Genomic DNA, 16072 nt, shown 5'->3' on the forward strand with positions numbered 1-16072 from the left:
TCAAAGCTTGGGCAGTGGAATTAATAAATGGTAGAGTTGCCTTTCTGTCTCAATTTGGATTTTCTGGGAGGCAGACTCTGAGGTGGAGAATCCAATCCATGGAGAAGGGAAGGAAGCACAATTGGGCCAAGGGAGAGGTTGGGCCGTGATGCAGTCTCAGCAAAAGCCTCAGCCCACGCTCTGGGGAGCTGGGGAGCCCGTGCAGTATTTGCCCTGAGTTGGGCCAAGCTGGGGGCCTTTATACTCCTGTGTCAATCAACTGGACAAGGGCTGTGCTGGGGGAGGGAGCGAGACTTTGGACAAGGCAGTTCTCTTTAGTCAGTGCAATTCCAGAAGGAGGCCGGCAGCTGCACCTGACTGCTGTCACTGCCGGACATGGGGAGTGAGTGCCTCAGCCTGAACGGGAGCTGACTGCAGGCCGCAGCAGCCGCTTACCGTTCTTTGAGTTGTGGCTGTCTCGTAGAAGCCAGTGCCCTCTTCCGTTTTGTGTGCCTCTCATTCCTCAAGTGTAGAATCCCTTTAAGTGTAGAATCTGCATTCATTCTAATCACAGGCCACTGTGTTTCCATTCCTGTTGCTTCTCATGCTTCTTGCTTTGCCAAATACTATATTTACAACTCCTCAGCTTCCATCTCAAGAAACTCCTCCTTCAGGGAGCCTTCTGCGACATCTCCAGCTCTCAGTAATCTCTCATGACAGTCACTGGTATTTAATAATTTGGAATTTATCATGAAATACCTCAGTACATGTATTTTGTTTTCAGCCATATGTATCTCTAGCTAGATGGTAACTAGATTATGATGATTTCAGATTATTTATAATCTAATAAGAATATATGCTCTTTTTTTTTTAATGTTTTCTAGCATTTTGTAATATAAAAATATTTGTTAAATGAGTGGATCTGCAGTTTGTTTAGTTCCTTAGCCAAGAATGTGGATCGGGTATAGGCAAAGTTTATGAGAAACTATTTGAATTTCATAATTTTATACTTTCACTTATGTCTGTCTCTTCTGACACCATGGTTTTACTAGTCATTCATTCAAACAAATACATATTCAGTTATGTTCTTAGACACTGTTCTAAGCAGAGGGGATATGGTGGTGAATAAGACAAGGGCCAGACATCACAGAGCTTAAATTCCAATGAGATGACCGATAATACAACTGAAACAGATGAGCAAAATAATTACACAGTGTGATGGCTGTTATGATGGCAGTAAACATAGTGGTGAGATGGAATCAGCCACTTTAGATCAGGGCTGAGGTGATATTGTCTTCAGAAGGAAATGATTCTGCCATGGCCAGAGAGAGAAGACAAGCACCTACGGCATAAGGAGTAGGAATTTAGGAGGCAGAAAGGACTCCATGTATTTAAGAAACAAAAAAGAGGTCTGAGGGATTGGACGGTAGTTGGCACAGCAGAATACACTGGGTGAGGTTGGAGATGTTGGCTAGGGTAAAAGGTTTCAGATTTTATCATAAGAGCAGCGGAAAACTAGTGAATACTGGTGTTTGTCTTGTTTTGTGTGTGTGTGTTTAACTAGGAGGTAGAGGTGTTTGTAGGGCACACATCTGTAAGAGTATAATAAGCAGTATGTGTATGTATATATGTGTGTGTGTGTGAATTGCATGTAAATTATCAACACAAAAACAGATGCTAAAAAAAATTTTGCCAACCATGCTAGAGGTGAGATTGAATTACCTTTCTGTTCTCTATATAGGAAATGACATCACAAAAGTGTTATCATAAGATGATGGGGATACATTCAAAAATGTAAACAAAACATAAGGCATGTCAAATGGTTAATTCATAAAATGGCATGTTTTTCATATTCTTTTTCTGTGTATTTATTCTCATATTTAATTCTATATTCATTTTTTGGATTCTTTTTCTTTAAGACCCCTCTTCCCCAAGTTTTATAACCTTCAGACCCCACAAAACCTGGAGTGGATCCACCTTTGATTGGGACGATGATGTGATCTGATTTTTATTTTATGAATGTGCTGGCTGCCGTACGGAGAATGGATCAAGAAAGGACAGGAATAAAATCAGAGAGACTCCAATTTGTATCCAAACAATCACAATTCTTTGGAGTTTGGGTATTGAAGACGGCCATCAAAATGGTCAAGTGTTGGCAGTGGTTTTCCTTCATTGTTTTCTAGAGTCAACAGAGCCTTTAAGGGGGTGGCGCTGGATAGCACCGTGTCACTTCTCACACTCTGATGTGTGTATGAATCACCTGAGCGTCTGGTTAGAATGCAGGGTCTCCTTCAGTTGGTCTGGGGTGGGGCCTGGGATTCTTCATTTCCAACAAATCCCCAGGTGCTCCTGTGGAAGTTCAAGGACCACATCTGGCGTAGTGAGGTAGTAAACCACTGTGGATCCAGACTCAGGCAGCCTGGGTTTCAACGCCCATTTTTCTACAAACTTTGTGACTTTGGTTAAGTTAGCTAATCTTTCCAGTCCTCAGTGTTCTTATCTATTAATGGGTGTGCTAATAATAGAATCAACCAGAGAGGGTTATTGTAAAGATTAAATGAGATGATCCAGACTAAGAGGCTATCACAGTATAAGGGCACAAAAATATTTGATATGATTATTCTTGATGTAGTTATAACACTTGGTCTTCTTAGCCAAGCTTGGCTAAGACTTCCTATGAATGATTACCGAAATTTCTCATGCGTATAGAAAGAAAGGAAAAGGCTTTCTCTGCAGTATGGATTAAGTAAAATTAATCCAATCAATAAAAACTTATAAACAATGGAATATATTTGCAAATCAAAATTACCAAGTAACAGACTTCCCTGGTGGCGCAGTGGTTAAGAATCCACCGGCCAGCACAGGGAACATGGGTTCAAGCCCTGGTCCGGGAAGTTCCCACATGCCGCGGAGCAACTAAGCCCGAGCGCCACAACTACTGAGCCTGCGCTCTAGAGCCCGTGAGCCACAACTACTGAGCCCACATGCCACAACTACTGAAGCCTGTGTGCCTAGAGCCCGTGCTCCACAACAAGAGAAGCCACTGCAATGAGAAGCCCACACACCGCAGCAAAGAGTAGCCCCCGCTCGCCGCAACTAGAGAAAGCCCGCACACAGCAACGAAGACCCAACGCAGCCAAAAAAAAAAAAATTACCAAGTAAAATAAATATTGAGACCAGTGAAGAGCGGGCTAAGCTGCTGATTAAGTCACGGAATGTTGCATCTAGAATAGAAGTTAGAGATCTTATAGTCCAACTGGTTCATTCTACAGACAAAACCAAAACAAAGCAAATGGAAGAGGCCTAAGGGGTCATGACTCTGGTCATCATATATCATGTAGGTGGGATCTTCTTATTGAAAAGACAACAGAAACCCTTTCATTGATATTTTGATATCTATAGAAACCTATCTTTATTTAGGTTGTCATTGTTGTGACAGGTTGAACTGTGTCCCTCAAAAGGACATGTTGACATCCCAACCCCTGGTCCCTGTGAACGTGACCTTATTTGGAAATAGGGTCTTTGCAGATGTCATCAAGTTAAGATGAGGTCATTAGGGTGGGTCCTAATCCAAGATGACTGGTGGCCTTATAAGAAGATAATGTGAAGACAGACACACTGGGCGAGGCCCTGTGATGATGGAGACAGAGACTGGAGGGACGCAGCTGTGAGCTAAGGAACACCAAGGATTGACGGCCTGCACCGGAAGCTAGGAAGAGGCAGGGAAGGATTCTCTCCATAGCCGCAAAGGGATCTTGGCCCTGCCAACTCCATGATTTCAGACGTTAGTCTACAGAACTGGAGAGAATTCATTTCTGTTGCTGTAAGCTACCCTCGGTGCGGGGCTTGGTTGCAGCAGCCTTGGGAAACTATAGTACTCTTTATCATTTCTCCATTTTTCCACAGGTTTAGTTTTCCTCTTCTGCCCCACAGAAAGCTTCTTGAGGGTAGGAACTGGACTTTGCCCATGTTCGTGTTCCTTGAACAGCTTAGCAGTGCTTAGTCGGGGCTCAGTGAGCATTTGTTGAATTGAAGTAATTGTAGGCTTCCCCAGAAATAATGCAGCTCATTATTTGTTATTATAAACCCCCTATAATTTGCTTGTCAGCTTTTGACATTGTCATCGAGGACATAGAAGAGGTGCCTCTTAGTTGCCAAGAGATGTTTGGATAGAATGAGGGAATAAATACTGATAGGGAAACCCAGGAGCGTACTTTAATATTATTTTAAGAAGAGCTACTAATATTCACTGAGAGTTTGCTATGTGTCAGACTCTGTTCTCTGTGGTCAGTGCACATTCTTTCATTGAATCATCATAATGTCTAGGTGAGAGAGATCCTGTTAGACCCAAATTACCGATGAAAAACACTGAAGCTCAGAAGCTGTAAAAAGCAGAGTTGAGAGTCAAACTTGGGCCATAAGACTGTAACATTTGCTCTTAACCACTAGACTATTGGGAAATGCAGACGCTGATCATTCCTTTCTGCAGAACTGAGAGATCCTCAGCTTTGTGTTTATGGACGATAATGTGTTTAGATTGCTCTCCATATAAACGTGTGTGTGAGAGTGTTGCATATATATTTATTCTGTGGTATGTTTGTTACCTCCATATATACAGGCCGTCAGACATATTTAGAACTTATGAGCCAGGTTTCCTTAGCTGCCACGCTACCTTTTTTTTTTTTAAGATTTTTTTGATGTGGACCATTTTTAAAGTCTTTATTGAATTTGTTACAATGTTGCTTGTGTTTTGGTTTTTTGGCCTTGAGGCCTGTGGGATCTTAGCTCCCCAACCAGGGATCAAACCCACACCCCCTGCATTGGAAGTCAAAGTCTTAACCACTGGAGCGCCAGGGAAGTCCCTGCCATGCTACTTTGAGTATACTCTTCTCCCTCTGTAAAGCCACAGGTTTTATATTTAAGTGAGCGGGTTTCCACCTTTGTGTGCATTGCAGCACTTAGTAGAGGAACAGAGAGCCTCAGCAAGGAAAGCACTTTCCTGTTGTTTTGCTTTTGTACTGTTGTGGGGTGACCCCTTCGTTTGAAAGAAAGTTCCTCTAATGAAAGAAAAGTTAGATCCCCCTAATTTAGATCATTTTAGTTTACACAGGAGGATTGATAAATAAACTTCTCCCTTTGTTTATATAAGCCCAAGTCCTGAAAAGACCCAAGAGCAAAGTTATCAGAGAAAGGAATGACTGTCTGGACACAGTTGGATTTTAGGTGTGTGTGATCCATGTGTGACCTTTATCTAGGAAATCATTCTCTCTGGCTTATGTGACATGTTCATCTTTTTAGGGGCTGCTTCATCATGACTTAATGACATACGCTTATTGGGAAAAATTAAGTGACTTTCAATATTTTTTATTTCAAGAGAATCATATTGAAGTTTGATTTAAAAAACTGGATGACACTGGAGAGATGCTGCCTCTGGTCCTAATAAAGAATTAGGCTCTGTCCTAAACCTAGAATAGTACTTTGCAGCCCAGAGCTACAAAATATTTCATAAATTGTATTCTTGCGATAGGGAAGAAAACCTGTTTATATATCCTATGAAAGGATTCTTATCATGGCTTCATCTTAAACTTGGATGAATGGTCTACTCTGAAGTCTTTTCTGAAATTTGGGCCTGAAAGTTTGCCACAAATAAAGCTCACGTCAACATGACCGTAGAGTTAGGACAAGCCAGGGCTTGAGAGTTCTGCTGCTCTATGTGATCTTAAACGAGTTACTTAATTTTTATGTGTCTTGATATCTCATGTACATTCCAGGTATAATAACTCCTTCATAATGCTAAGGATTATGTCAAGTATATATGAACAAAACAAAGTTACTTTCTAATTATACCCTATTTCATGAAAATAGCTATATGTTTTCACCAACTTTGGAGGGGATGTCTGAAATGGTTTTATTAAAATATAGGCCACATAGCACATATGACATTTACATGGGGGACCTAAAAGGACACCTCAAATGGGTGGGCCGTCGTTCTTCAGAGTCACTGAAGCAGAGGGAGAAAGTCACATGACTGTTGGTCATGCATTGGAAATCCCCTGGACAGCTGTGGATCTAGTCACCCTGAGGGCAGACTCGGGAAGGTAGTGTTGATCTAGAATCAAGCTGCTTGTCACAGCAGAGCCTCTGTGTATCTTGATTAAGAATCTCTGCAGCCGTTAGAACTTACTTATTAGTTATTAGTGATTCTCCTCAACCACCGGGGTGAGTTTCTATATAGAAACCTATATGGACTGTTTCACATAGTGCTTGACACATAAGCTAGTCCCTGGGGAGTATTCTCAATCCCAGTCCTTCCCCATCCCTGCCACCCCCCCTCCCACCAAAAGCATGGAGGGAAGTCACTACTGTGTTCATTTTGTATGATTCGTTCTGATTCATAGTGACTCAGTCATTTCTATGGACATAGCCCAGTCCAACAGCAATGGTAGCCTAATATTTCGGAGACCCTAGGATATTTGGCGAGGAAGAAGAACTCATTCTTCAGCGAGCCAGTATTTCCTTGTCACGGACGTCAGAATGTTGAACTAGATTTTGGTTTGCCTGGCTGCCCCTAAAAGCTTTAAAGTATTGCAGAAGAACTGTGGTTAATAATAAAGAGAGTATGTTTCTGAGTCTGAAACATTATTTTTAGTTTGGGCTGCCCCAAATTAAAATAACACCTTCCTATTGGCAGATAATTATAGAATAATTGATATTTAAATATTTTCTGTGCTGAAGAAATAAATGAGTTTTATCCTCTAAGGTTTAAATTTCTCTTTTGATTTTGATGTAGTAAGTACCATAAAAAGTCAGTCTGCTGATGAAAATTACACTTCATAAACCAGGTGTGAAAATTTTTGAGTACAGTTTGTCTTAGATTTTTCACTTAAAATAACAACTTGTTCTCGAAACTTGACACCTTGAACTAACTTAACAGAGAATGTTTTCTTGTCAGGAGTGACTGATGGAATAGCAACTTTTCTTCTGCTTTTACAGTAAAAGAAATTGCTCACCCAAACATATAGCCAATTTTTCAAACATCCACAAAGGTGTGAAAGTATTTTTACCCTTGGAATTCCTGATGGCACTGTTTAAAAATACAAGTGCCTTTATTTGTATATGACTGATCTGTTGAATGTTTGTGTTGTCTACCCTTATAAGGGGTCTCATAATCACTCAGAAGGCCTGAAGCTTTAAACCTGCCATGGAGAAAATCTTCTTCTCTCCCTGTGCCTGCCTTGGCCCATAGAGGAGGTGACTTCCGCCAACCTCTGCATGACAAGGACTGTTCCCACCTTCCCTGAGAAATATCATGGGCCCCAAAGGACAGAGAAAGGAGAAGACTGAGAAGGTGCCCCACACCTCTCAGGAGGCCTCACTTTGTTGAGCACCTGCCCTCAGGTGTGACGCTCAGCCCTTGTGCTCTGCTCAGTCCACCCAGCCAGGATGTCCACGTAGAACAGGTTTCATCATTCTGCCTCTATCTGCAGCCTAAGGTCTAAGACACGTTGCTCAATCAGGCTCTTACCTGAAAGCCTGTCTTATGGATTAATGGGCATTTTCTTGTCTGTTAATTAACTGACGTTTTGTTCCCCATTTGGTTACTGATCTCTTCACATCTCTTCATATTCAGGCAGAATTCTGAAGATGAGGGCTGAGTGGTGGGATTTATTTTTATTTCTAATTTCAAAGGATAATAGAAGTAGTTCCAAAATGATCCTTGTAAATTGTTTTTCTTACTGTTAAAAAGCCCAAAAATCCAAAGCCTGCTCTTCTTTGAAGCTACGAAATGTTATCTGTATGAATGTAAAAACCATTTGTTTTGGCTAATTATCAATCTGTCTCAACAACAAAAAAAGGAGGATGACTAGAAATCCTTTTAAATGCTTCTTTTATTTCATTGGTTGTACATTGGGTGAGTGAACTGAATATTACAACCAAAACATAGAATTGATACAAATTAGACTCCTGTTTACACTGTAAGGTAATGAATGAGGGAATTCTTTAAGTGTTACAGAAAGATTTAGTAGAAATGTTACCAGTGATATGGCTCAAAGAATATTTAGGTGAAGTGCTGTTATATCCTGAAAACCAAGAGTGAAATGTAGTTCCCATACAAGTGGCGAGTTCATCTTTTAACTACAGTATTTGTTGAATTGCTATCATCATGTCTTGGATATTGGTGATTTTGTTCTGTAATTAAACAAAGCATTTAAGATTTATTCATCATAGTCAGACTTCTGAATATAAACAAACTTTTGGCAAATAATATTTATACAGAAAAATAGTTTTAGATCCTCTCAAATCCCAGAATTATTCTATAAAATTACATTATAAATAAATAAAAAGCAAAATCTGTTGTACATATATTTGTACATCTATGCATTTGCCTTGCCTCCTCCTTACTGTAAATGGCATATTTATGACTCTTTGCATATTACAATCACAATTCTGGAAAATGGATATCATAGTAAAAATACAGTCTCCTATATTCGCTTGGGGGTATAGGTGATGTTTCTGATGCTCCATTATTAAAGGGCTGAAAATAGTTGTGTGCTAAAAACTTTAAAAATCAAAATCATGAAACAAAAGAAAAAAAAGACAATGTTACAATAATTAGTCTACAAAAATATTTCAGTGATTCCCATAATTTACCTTTTAGTAATGTATACTATGTTTTCAATGAGTTTAAGTGAATTAACAAAGAAAAAAGAAAATAAGTTTGAATGTTTTAGGCAAGTTGTAGCATAACTACATTGTTATAGCTGAGAAAATTACAAATATCAATAATACATAAAGATGAAACTACCAAAGAAATACAAGTTAGATACAATACTTTCCCACAAATTAAAACAAATGCAACAATACAAGCACTATGTAAGATTACACTTAGAATGTGATTTTTTTTGATAGGGTTATCAAATCTACGATATAAGATAAATAGTCATTAGACTTTGACCAACATTAATTAAAATGGCAGATTTCTTTTTCCTCAAACAAAAATGATATGGTTGGTGCATCTAGTTTTCAGAACAGGCGGTGGTGCCAAAATTTAAAATATTTTACATTCAATCTCAAAAGTCAAAATACTTCAATCACTAATACGTTCACAAAGAAAATGGATGTTTTAAACAATTACACATAATAGTAATTCATAACAGCTGTTTCGTTTTTTAAACAATAATTTAAAAACTATGTAGGTACTGTATAGGCTATGTGCAACATATAAAATGTGAAATATGAAATATTTGGTACGATAGTGCTTAAAATAAACTTTAAAACAAACTTTCTGAACAAAATTTAATTGTATCGCTATTACCTTGAAGATCAACCAAGTATTTAAAAAAGTAAACAACATTAAAATATGTTTCATCCATATATAGTATATATATATGTATGTGTATATATATGTATGTACTTGTATTAAAGTTTTTTATACTTTTGAGACATAAAATATGCTTTAAGGTGAAAGAATTAAAAGAACTATTTTTTTCCATGCTGTAGTCAGTTACAACCTTTTAATCCAACTTTTGAAATGCAAAACAGTAATGGATTTTTTAAAAAGTGAAACTATCTACTTTTTGTTTACATAGTAATTTAGATTAAAGTCACAGTCAAATTTTCAGTGACTAAACTCAAACTTACTTAAATTAGAATATTATACAGATCTCCTCACCTACAGCTTCCTTGTTTGTCTAGGTTTTTAGTTCAGAAGAGTTATTCTGTAACAGGCAACCGGATGGTGAGTTTGAAAGACTAATCCTTTTGATTAGACTGTTGGCATGGGCCTCTCATTCTTGTCAAGCTGGATGAAGTCTGGCAAAATCTAGGCACTTCTACAAAGTCTCTCTTATAAAACAATTTTAAAAATATACTTGTAAAATAATACCTTCAAGACTTTGTTTGGTGGGGTATGAAGATCATACCGTGCAAAGTTTCTTTTTCAATCTAGTTAATGTTATTCTAGAATCACATGATTCAATGCGGCATCTCCAGGCAAACCAAATACCACACTTTGATGTGTCCCCAGTACTTGTGCTTGAATTTCCGTTCAAATTTTAGACCTGCAGGACAGGTAACGGTTTTACTTCACTTCTCATCTTTGCTGCAGCATTCGTGTTGTCAAGAAGTGAAACAGCTTTGATCCAGTAGGTAAATGAAATGACAGTAATTGAAGTTAGAATCGAACCTGCCCTTGGAATAGGTTTTTTTTAAACTAATGCTAATTGTTTATTGCTAACTTTGAAATATTCTGAGTCAAAATGAGTAAATTGGTTGGACTTTCTGCATCAGCTATAGTTATGGAGATAAGACAATATTCCTAGGACAGAAACTATGTTTAGAAACCCTTTAAAAGTAAACTTTATCCTTTATGTCTTTAAACGTCACAGCTGGTCTCAGGTAGTTAACTATCTTAGGTTGGAATATACTAAGCATACCATATTTAATACTCATATATGATATAGCAGCACTAGCTTCTTAGAGTTGTGGTCTGTCCAGAAGAACTAAATCTTTATTTAGCATGCAGTTTGTGGCAATTCTATTGAGGAGGAAACAGGATAGTATGTACAGTAACAATGTTTAGTTATTCTCAATGCAGATTCTTGGCATTCCATTCCGTTTCTGCTGATTATTTCAGAATTATCTGTTAAAGAAAAAGACAAGTGTGATTTAGACATCCTTCTTGAGGGAAGATAGCTAGTTTAAGTTTTACTCTTTGGAGATAGACATTTAAAAATAGGAATTTTCTGCAATTTCTCATAGTTTTGATGCAATTTTAATTTTGCACAATCCCCACCCTTCATGCTGAAAATGTTTACACTTAAGCACTTCTGCTATGTGGCCACTGTAAAGAATGATGATTCAAATGCACACTATTTTCTGTAAAACTGTGACTGCATATATATGGGCATGCGGTGTGTTTAGACCTTAATCTCTTTTCTTAGTTTTGGCTTCATATCTCTTTATTATACGTTCAATTCTCATTCAATTAATATTTGCTAATGTGATCAGGAAGTCTAATCAAAGAATTAGTTTGTACGTGAAAGGTTCTTTGTAAAGATTAAATATAAATATTTTAAAATGTGTAACAAATTAAGTAATACTTATCTATTAACTTGCATTTATAATTCAAAGATATGTTCCCATCAAAAGTAATTTTGTTCCCAAGATACAATAACAATTAGTTTCAAATTCAGGAACCGTTTAAATGTCCCATATTAAAGAAACAAGAAATAACATTCTAATAAAGCTGTTAAAAACAGTCTTGATAATTCCAAAAGCTCAGATAAAACTAAACTATCAAATGCAAGTTTGATATAAGTTCATTTTCAACTCCATTACTTTGCAAAGGACAGGGAGTTTGCCCTGTGTGACCCAGTCAACTAAATGTCAAGCTTAAAAGCCAAGCTTTTGACACATTCTAACAAAAATATTTATTCTTTGTGCAATGCTTTGACCAAACTTTGTGCAATTAATAAACAAAATGTTTATTTATTAAATAGCCAAGAGTCTTTGTTTTCCAAATAACTGGTAAATATTCTTTATGGTCAAGGTCAGCCAATATTCCTACACACTGGGATCCAGTTCCCAATAAAAGCCTCATTTCTACAAGTATGATTTCTTATCCCATTATGTCAGAATTTATACATGTGGATATTTTTTACGTTAAGTGGGTATTTCTGCAGTTAATATAAAACAGTTTTAGTACATACACTTAATTTCTCCTCTGAAATAAATATGAGTATCCTTTATTTTATTGGAATATACAGATATGTATGGAATTGATAAAAATAGAGGAAGAATTCATGTATGTTAAATATTTATACTAAATGGAAACTCAAAACTTTGGATAAGAGCAGATCATTTTTTTGTTTTTCAAAAAGTTCTAGGAATTTAAAATTAATTGGGAAAAAATATCTCATGTACTGATATACAACTAAAAATAATGAGATATAATGGTTTATATGTAAATATTATCATCATACTGTCTTTGAACAGTCATTGGAAATAGCTAACATTCAAATTCTTCAGATGGCTATATTATAGCTTCATTCTTAGATTTAGATATTTGATTATTAAATAGGAATTATTCTATTTCATCCCTTAGCTTCAATCTTGTCTGTAAGTTTTCCAAATAAGAATGTGCCCTAGGACATCAGATCATGTTTTTCTTTTGTCTTTCTTTTCACTTTAGCAGAAGCCTCTCTAAAATATTTTTGGAAAACAAACTTGCAATTTCTTAAATTGATATATATAATAATATATGCTTTAGAACATATTCACATTCTTGCTTATTAACTGAAATGAAAATGCCATATAGGATGAAAATTCCCAACCACCTGGAAAGAAAAAGTATCCTACAGAGAGCCCAGCAATGGGCAAATCTGTATTATAGAAATTAGTTAACAATGCTTTGGACTTGAATTTGACAAACAGACGTGTCCGACCACCCAGATGTAATTGAACTGTAAATCAGCCCTGAAGTTAACTAAAAGCATTAACTGGGCTCACCCAGACTGCTTTGCCCCTCTGCCTCAGCCTACACACCATCCGTTGTATGGATAAAGACGTAGATAAAAATGACCTCTGGTACTACTGAACTCTCAGCCGCACTGCTTCCTGGCATCTAGGCCAGAAAATTCTGGCCATACCCTGGTCTATGTGTTGGGCTGTCTTGAGGACTGTATGTGTGATGTTAAAAAATGAATTACACCCCCGCCAGCTGTGAGCTTCAAGAGGTTTAAGAGATTTGATCTTAGATGGTAGGAAAGCTATGGGTGTTTTTTGGTGGTAGCATTTTTCTCAAGAATACCGTTTGATTATTAAATTTTTTCCTGAGAAATATAGCTTGTTGGTACAGTCTGAATTAAGTGTACTCTGGGGTGAAATACATTTTGGAAATATAGGCAGGTCAGGAATGCAGATGAGGACCGGTTCCCCACTGAGAGCCTCTTGTTGCACTCCTGCCCCTTTGATCGCTGCTTCTGATGTTAGAAGGCACATGACATTACAGGTCGTAGGGCCCACAGGGAGGGGAGGACAGTTTCCAGCAGGATGGAACCTCTGGAGGGAAGAGGAGGGCCAAGTGGGCGTGTGTCAAGCGGGAAGGGTGTGGAGAAGCTGTTTTGAGGGAAAGAGGGCTCTTCTGTCTAGTTTTTGCTATGGCTTTTCTTTAGTCAGATTATATTTTTAATTCACATCAAAAAACCATAATTTAAAATAAGATGAATAGGTAATCTTCTGTTTCCCTGTTGCCTCTCTTTGGAGATTCTCTTCCACACCGATTCAATATGAACATATAAAATAGGTTCTATATATGAAAACTTCTTCAGCCTCCATTGTAATTTCAATGGCCAGGAGGATCAAAAGCTTCAAGAGGGGGCTTCCCTGGTGGTGCAGTGGTTGAGAGTCCACCTGCCGATGCAGGGGACGCGGGTTTGAGCCCCGGTCCGGGAGGATCCCACATGCCGCGGAGTGGCTGGGCCCGTGAGCCATGGCCACTGAGCCTGCATGTCCAGAGCCTGTGCTCTGCAACGGGAGAGGCCACAACAGTGAGAGGCCCGCGTACCGCAAAAAAAAAAAAAAAAAAAAAAAGCTTCAGGAGGTACCTGAATATTTCAATATAGATACAAAATTCCTAAAAGAACAGGCTTATATGTGGTCCCAGAACATGGGCTCCAAGTCTGATATTGACAAGTCCTAATCCTGAGCTGGTCTGTTTTAAAACAATGGTTAATTAAACCACAGTTCACCAAAGTGACCTCTATAGACTGGCTGTCAGTGGCATCCTTCCTGCCCTGAACTCATCAAAACTGAGGCTGATATCCAAAATTCCTTCCTCAACCTCCAGGCACTGCAGCCCATGCTTTTTTGGAAAGGTCAGTAGAAAACTCCCCTGGGGGCTGCCAGCATATGTAGAGGTCAGAGAAATAGCTACTACACTAGGTCCCCTAAAAGTCCCCTCCCTGAAGCATCGTTATTGTCTCTGTTTTAATTTTAATAGATACTCCCCTGATTTTCCAGGAGGTACTAAGAAATTTTTATCAAAGCCTTAAGAGCTATGTCAGTATTGCCGGTCATATTTCACAGACATGGAGAAGGCAGCATGAACAGTGTCAGCTGGCTTGCACAATATACCAAGTACTTGTGCAAACCAGCATGAGCTTAGAGATGTTAGCTCACTCTGCTCCCTGGCATGGGAATCCCCTCCAGGGTGTAGTGACAGTCTGCGATGGGACCAGGAGACAGTGATTCCAAAGAGCAGGTCTGCGCCTCTCAGGGTGCCAGTGGAGGTCAGTGCTCAGAACCCCTCTGGGAGCTTGGGAATCAGGGAAAGGCGAGGCCATGGGGTAGGGCCTAAAGCAAACAGAGCCTGGAGCACTGGATGAGAGGCAGCAATGACTGTGTGCAAGAACCAGGTGCATAGCAACTGCTGATGGACCTGTGGGCTGCTAGGCTCCCTGTTAGGTCATCCCTGCCTGGGTGGTCAACCACATCCTACCCTAGGCCTCCTCCAGACGGATGCTGCAAACATGTCTGCTTATGACAGCAGAAGCCCCTACCCAATCAGAGTTCCACCGCTTCAGCTTCTAAGGAGCCCTGGCAAGCTGTATCATAGGAAAGAAATCGAATATATTGAACAAGTTGTATTTCTGTTTATCTCTCTGCTAGACTCAAATAAGTATTATTTTCTATAACAGAATCATGATGAAGATGGGGATTAAATTATTAAAATAAGATTCTAGCTAACCTTTTATGGTAAATCAAAATCTTGAACTGAAAGCATTATTTTCAATTTCTTTTTCCACTAAAAGGAGAACACACAAAAATGAGAATAGCTGATGCCCACCAAATCGGTGATTCTGTTTTTAAGACAAAGACACACTTGATCTCAAAAAATGATTGCGTCCATAAATCTTCAGTGGACCCTCTAGTTTTTTTGCGGTACGCGGGCCTCTCACTGTTGTGGCCTCTCCCGCTGCGGAGCACAGGCTCCGGACGCGCAGGCTCAGCGGCCATGGCTCACGGGCCCAGCCGCTCCGCGGCATGTGGGATCTTCCCGGACCGGAGCACGAACCCGCGTCCCCTGCAGCGGCAGGCGGACTCTCAACCACTGCGCCACCAGGGAAGCCCGAACCCTCTAGTTTTAACAAGAGTGTCTGCAGGCAAAAGTATCAGTTGGCTGCAACAGAGTCTGCCAAGCAATGAACATCTCCTTCAGGTGGTTGCATTTAAGAATGTAAAGATTCTGCTTAATCCACATCTGTAAATTATTCCCATATGAGCCCAGGACACAATGAGTCTCATTTGTATATACTGAAGACAAAATACGAATGGCCTCAAAGAACATTAAATGGGTTGTTTCCCCACCAAATGTGTTATGAGCAGCCATTTAATAACCCCTGCATCCCCAGTGAAATGCCTACCGTTGACTCACAGTGCAATGGCAGTCAAGCTCATTGCAAAGAGGACCGGGTTAGGCACTGCCTGAATACTAAGCCTACTGGGGCTAGGCAGGAAATGTGCATAAGTGGGTGGATCAGCCTGGAAGTGTGGCAGATGGAAGGGCCCGTGCCTAGAAGGAATGGAGCAGCAGGTACTCACCTCCAGCCACCTGTCACCTGCAGAAGCCTGGGCTCTATAGTGCCTGATCTTTCCATCTTCCAAAAGAAGCTGGAAATTCAGCTGCTGATTCACATTATGGAAAACAACTCTGTATGGGTCAGATATATCTTTGGGCTGAATTCAGCTCTGAGCTGCTAGTTTGTGTTCTCCTTGAGCCTTACTTTCTTGAAGGAGATATCTACTAAGCCTGGATTGCTAGCTTCCTGAGCCGGGCAGTAGCCAAGGCTGAAGGCATCATCCAGGGAGGCAGCGCTGGTGATGGTGGGCGGGATCAAGAGAGCACGTCTAATGGGGAGTTCATCCTGCAACTTTCAGACATTTGGCTTTCACCCAAAGGAACAGGGTACTTGAACCACCAGTACCTTCTACCTAAGAAGAAATTACTGACCTACCTTGACTGATTCACCAGATATGAAATATACATATTGCCTTGTCTTTTCCAAGATGATGATGGATTCAGAATGAGCCA

At 39.4% G+C, this 16072-nt stretch overlaps 1 protein-coding gene and 1 long non-coding RNA gene across 7 annotated transcripts in view; one reads left to right on the forward strand and one right to left on the reverse strand.

Moving 5' to 3' along the window:
• LOC111176444 (uncharacterized) overlaps positions 1-16072 on the forward strand; it is a 75442-nt gene that overhangs the window by 39348 nt on the left and 20022 nt on the right. The gene's annotated exons all lie outside the window — the stretch shown is intronic.
• The window catches only part of MBNL2 (muscleblind like splicing regulator 2), a 150183-nt gene continuing 143976 nt past the window's right edge, over positions 9866-16072 (reverse strand). For 3 of the 6 annotated variants that reach the window (XM_022576905.3, XM_022576907.3, XM_022576911.2), the window contains one exon: positions 9866-10621. In XM_022576905.3, coding sequence (XP_022432613.1) covers positions 10494-10621 — 128 coding nt within the window. In that variant the 3' untranslated portion in view covers positions 9866-10493. The remainder of the gene's footprint in view (positions 10622-16072) is intronic. The other 3 variants (XR_002645032.3, XR_016388646.1, XM_022576909.3) reach the window with 1 other exon arrangement.

This window comes from Delphinapterus leucas, chromosome 18 (genome assembly GCF_059928025.1).
Source record: "Delphinapterus leucas isolate spDelLeu-1000000601 "Yukka" chromosome 18, BTC_Dleu_Yukka2, whole genome shotgun sequence".
Taxonomy (NCBI): domain Eukaryota; kingdom Metazoa; phylum Chordata; class Mammalia; order Artiodactyla; family Monodontidae; genus Delphinapterus; species Delphinapterus leucas.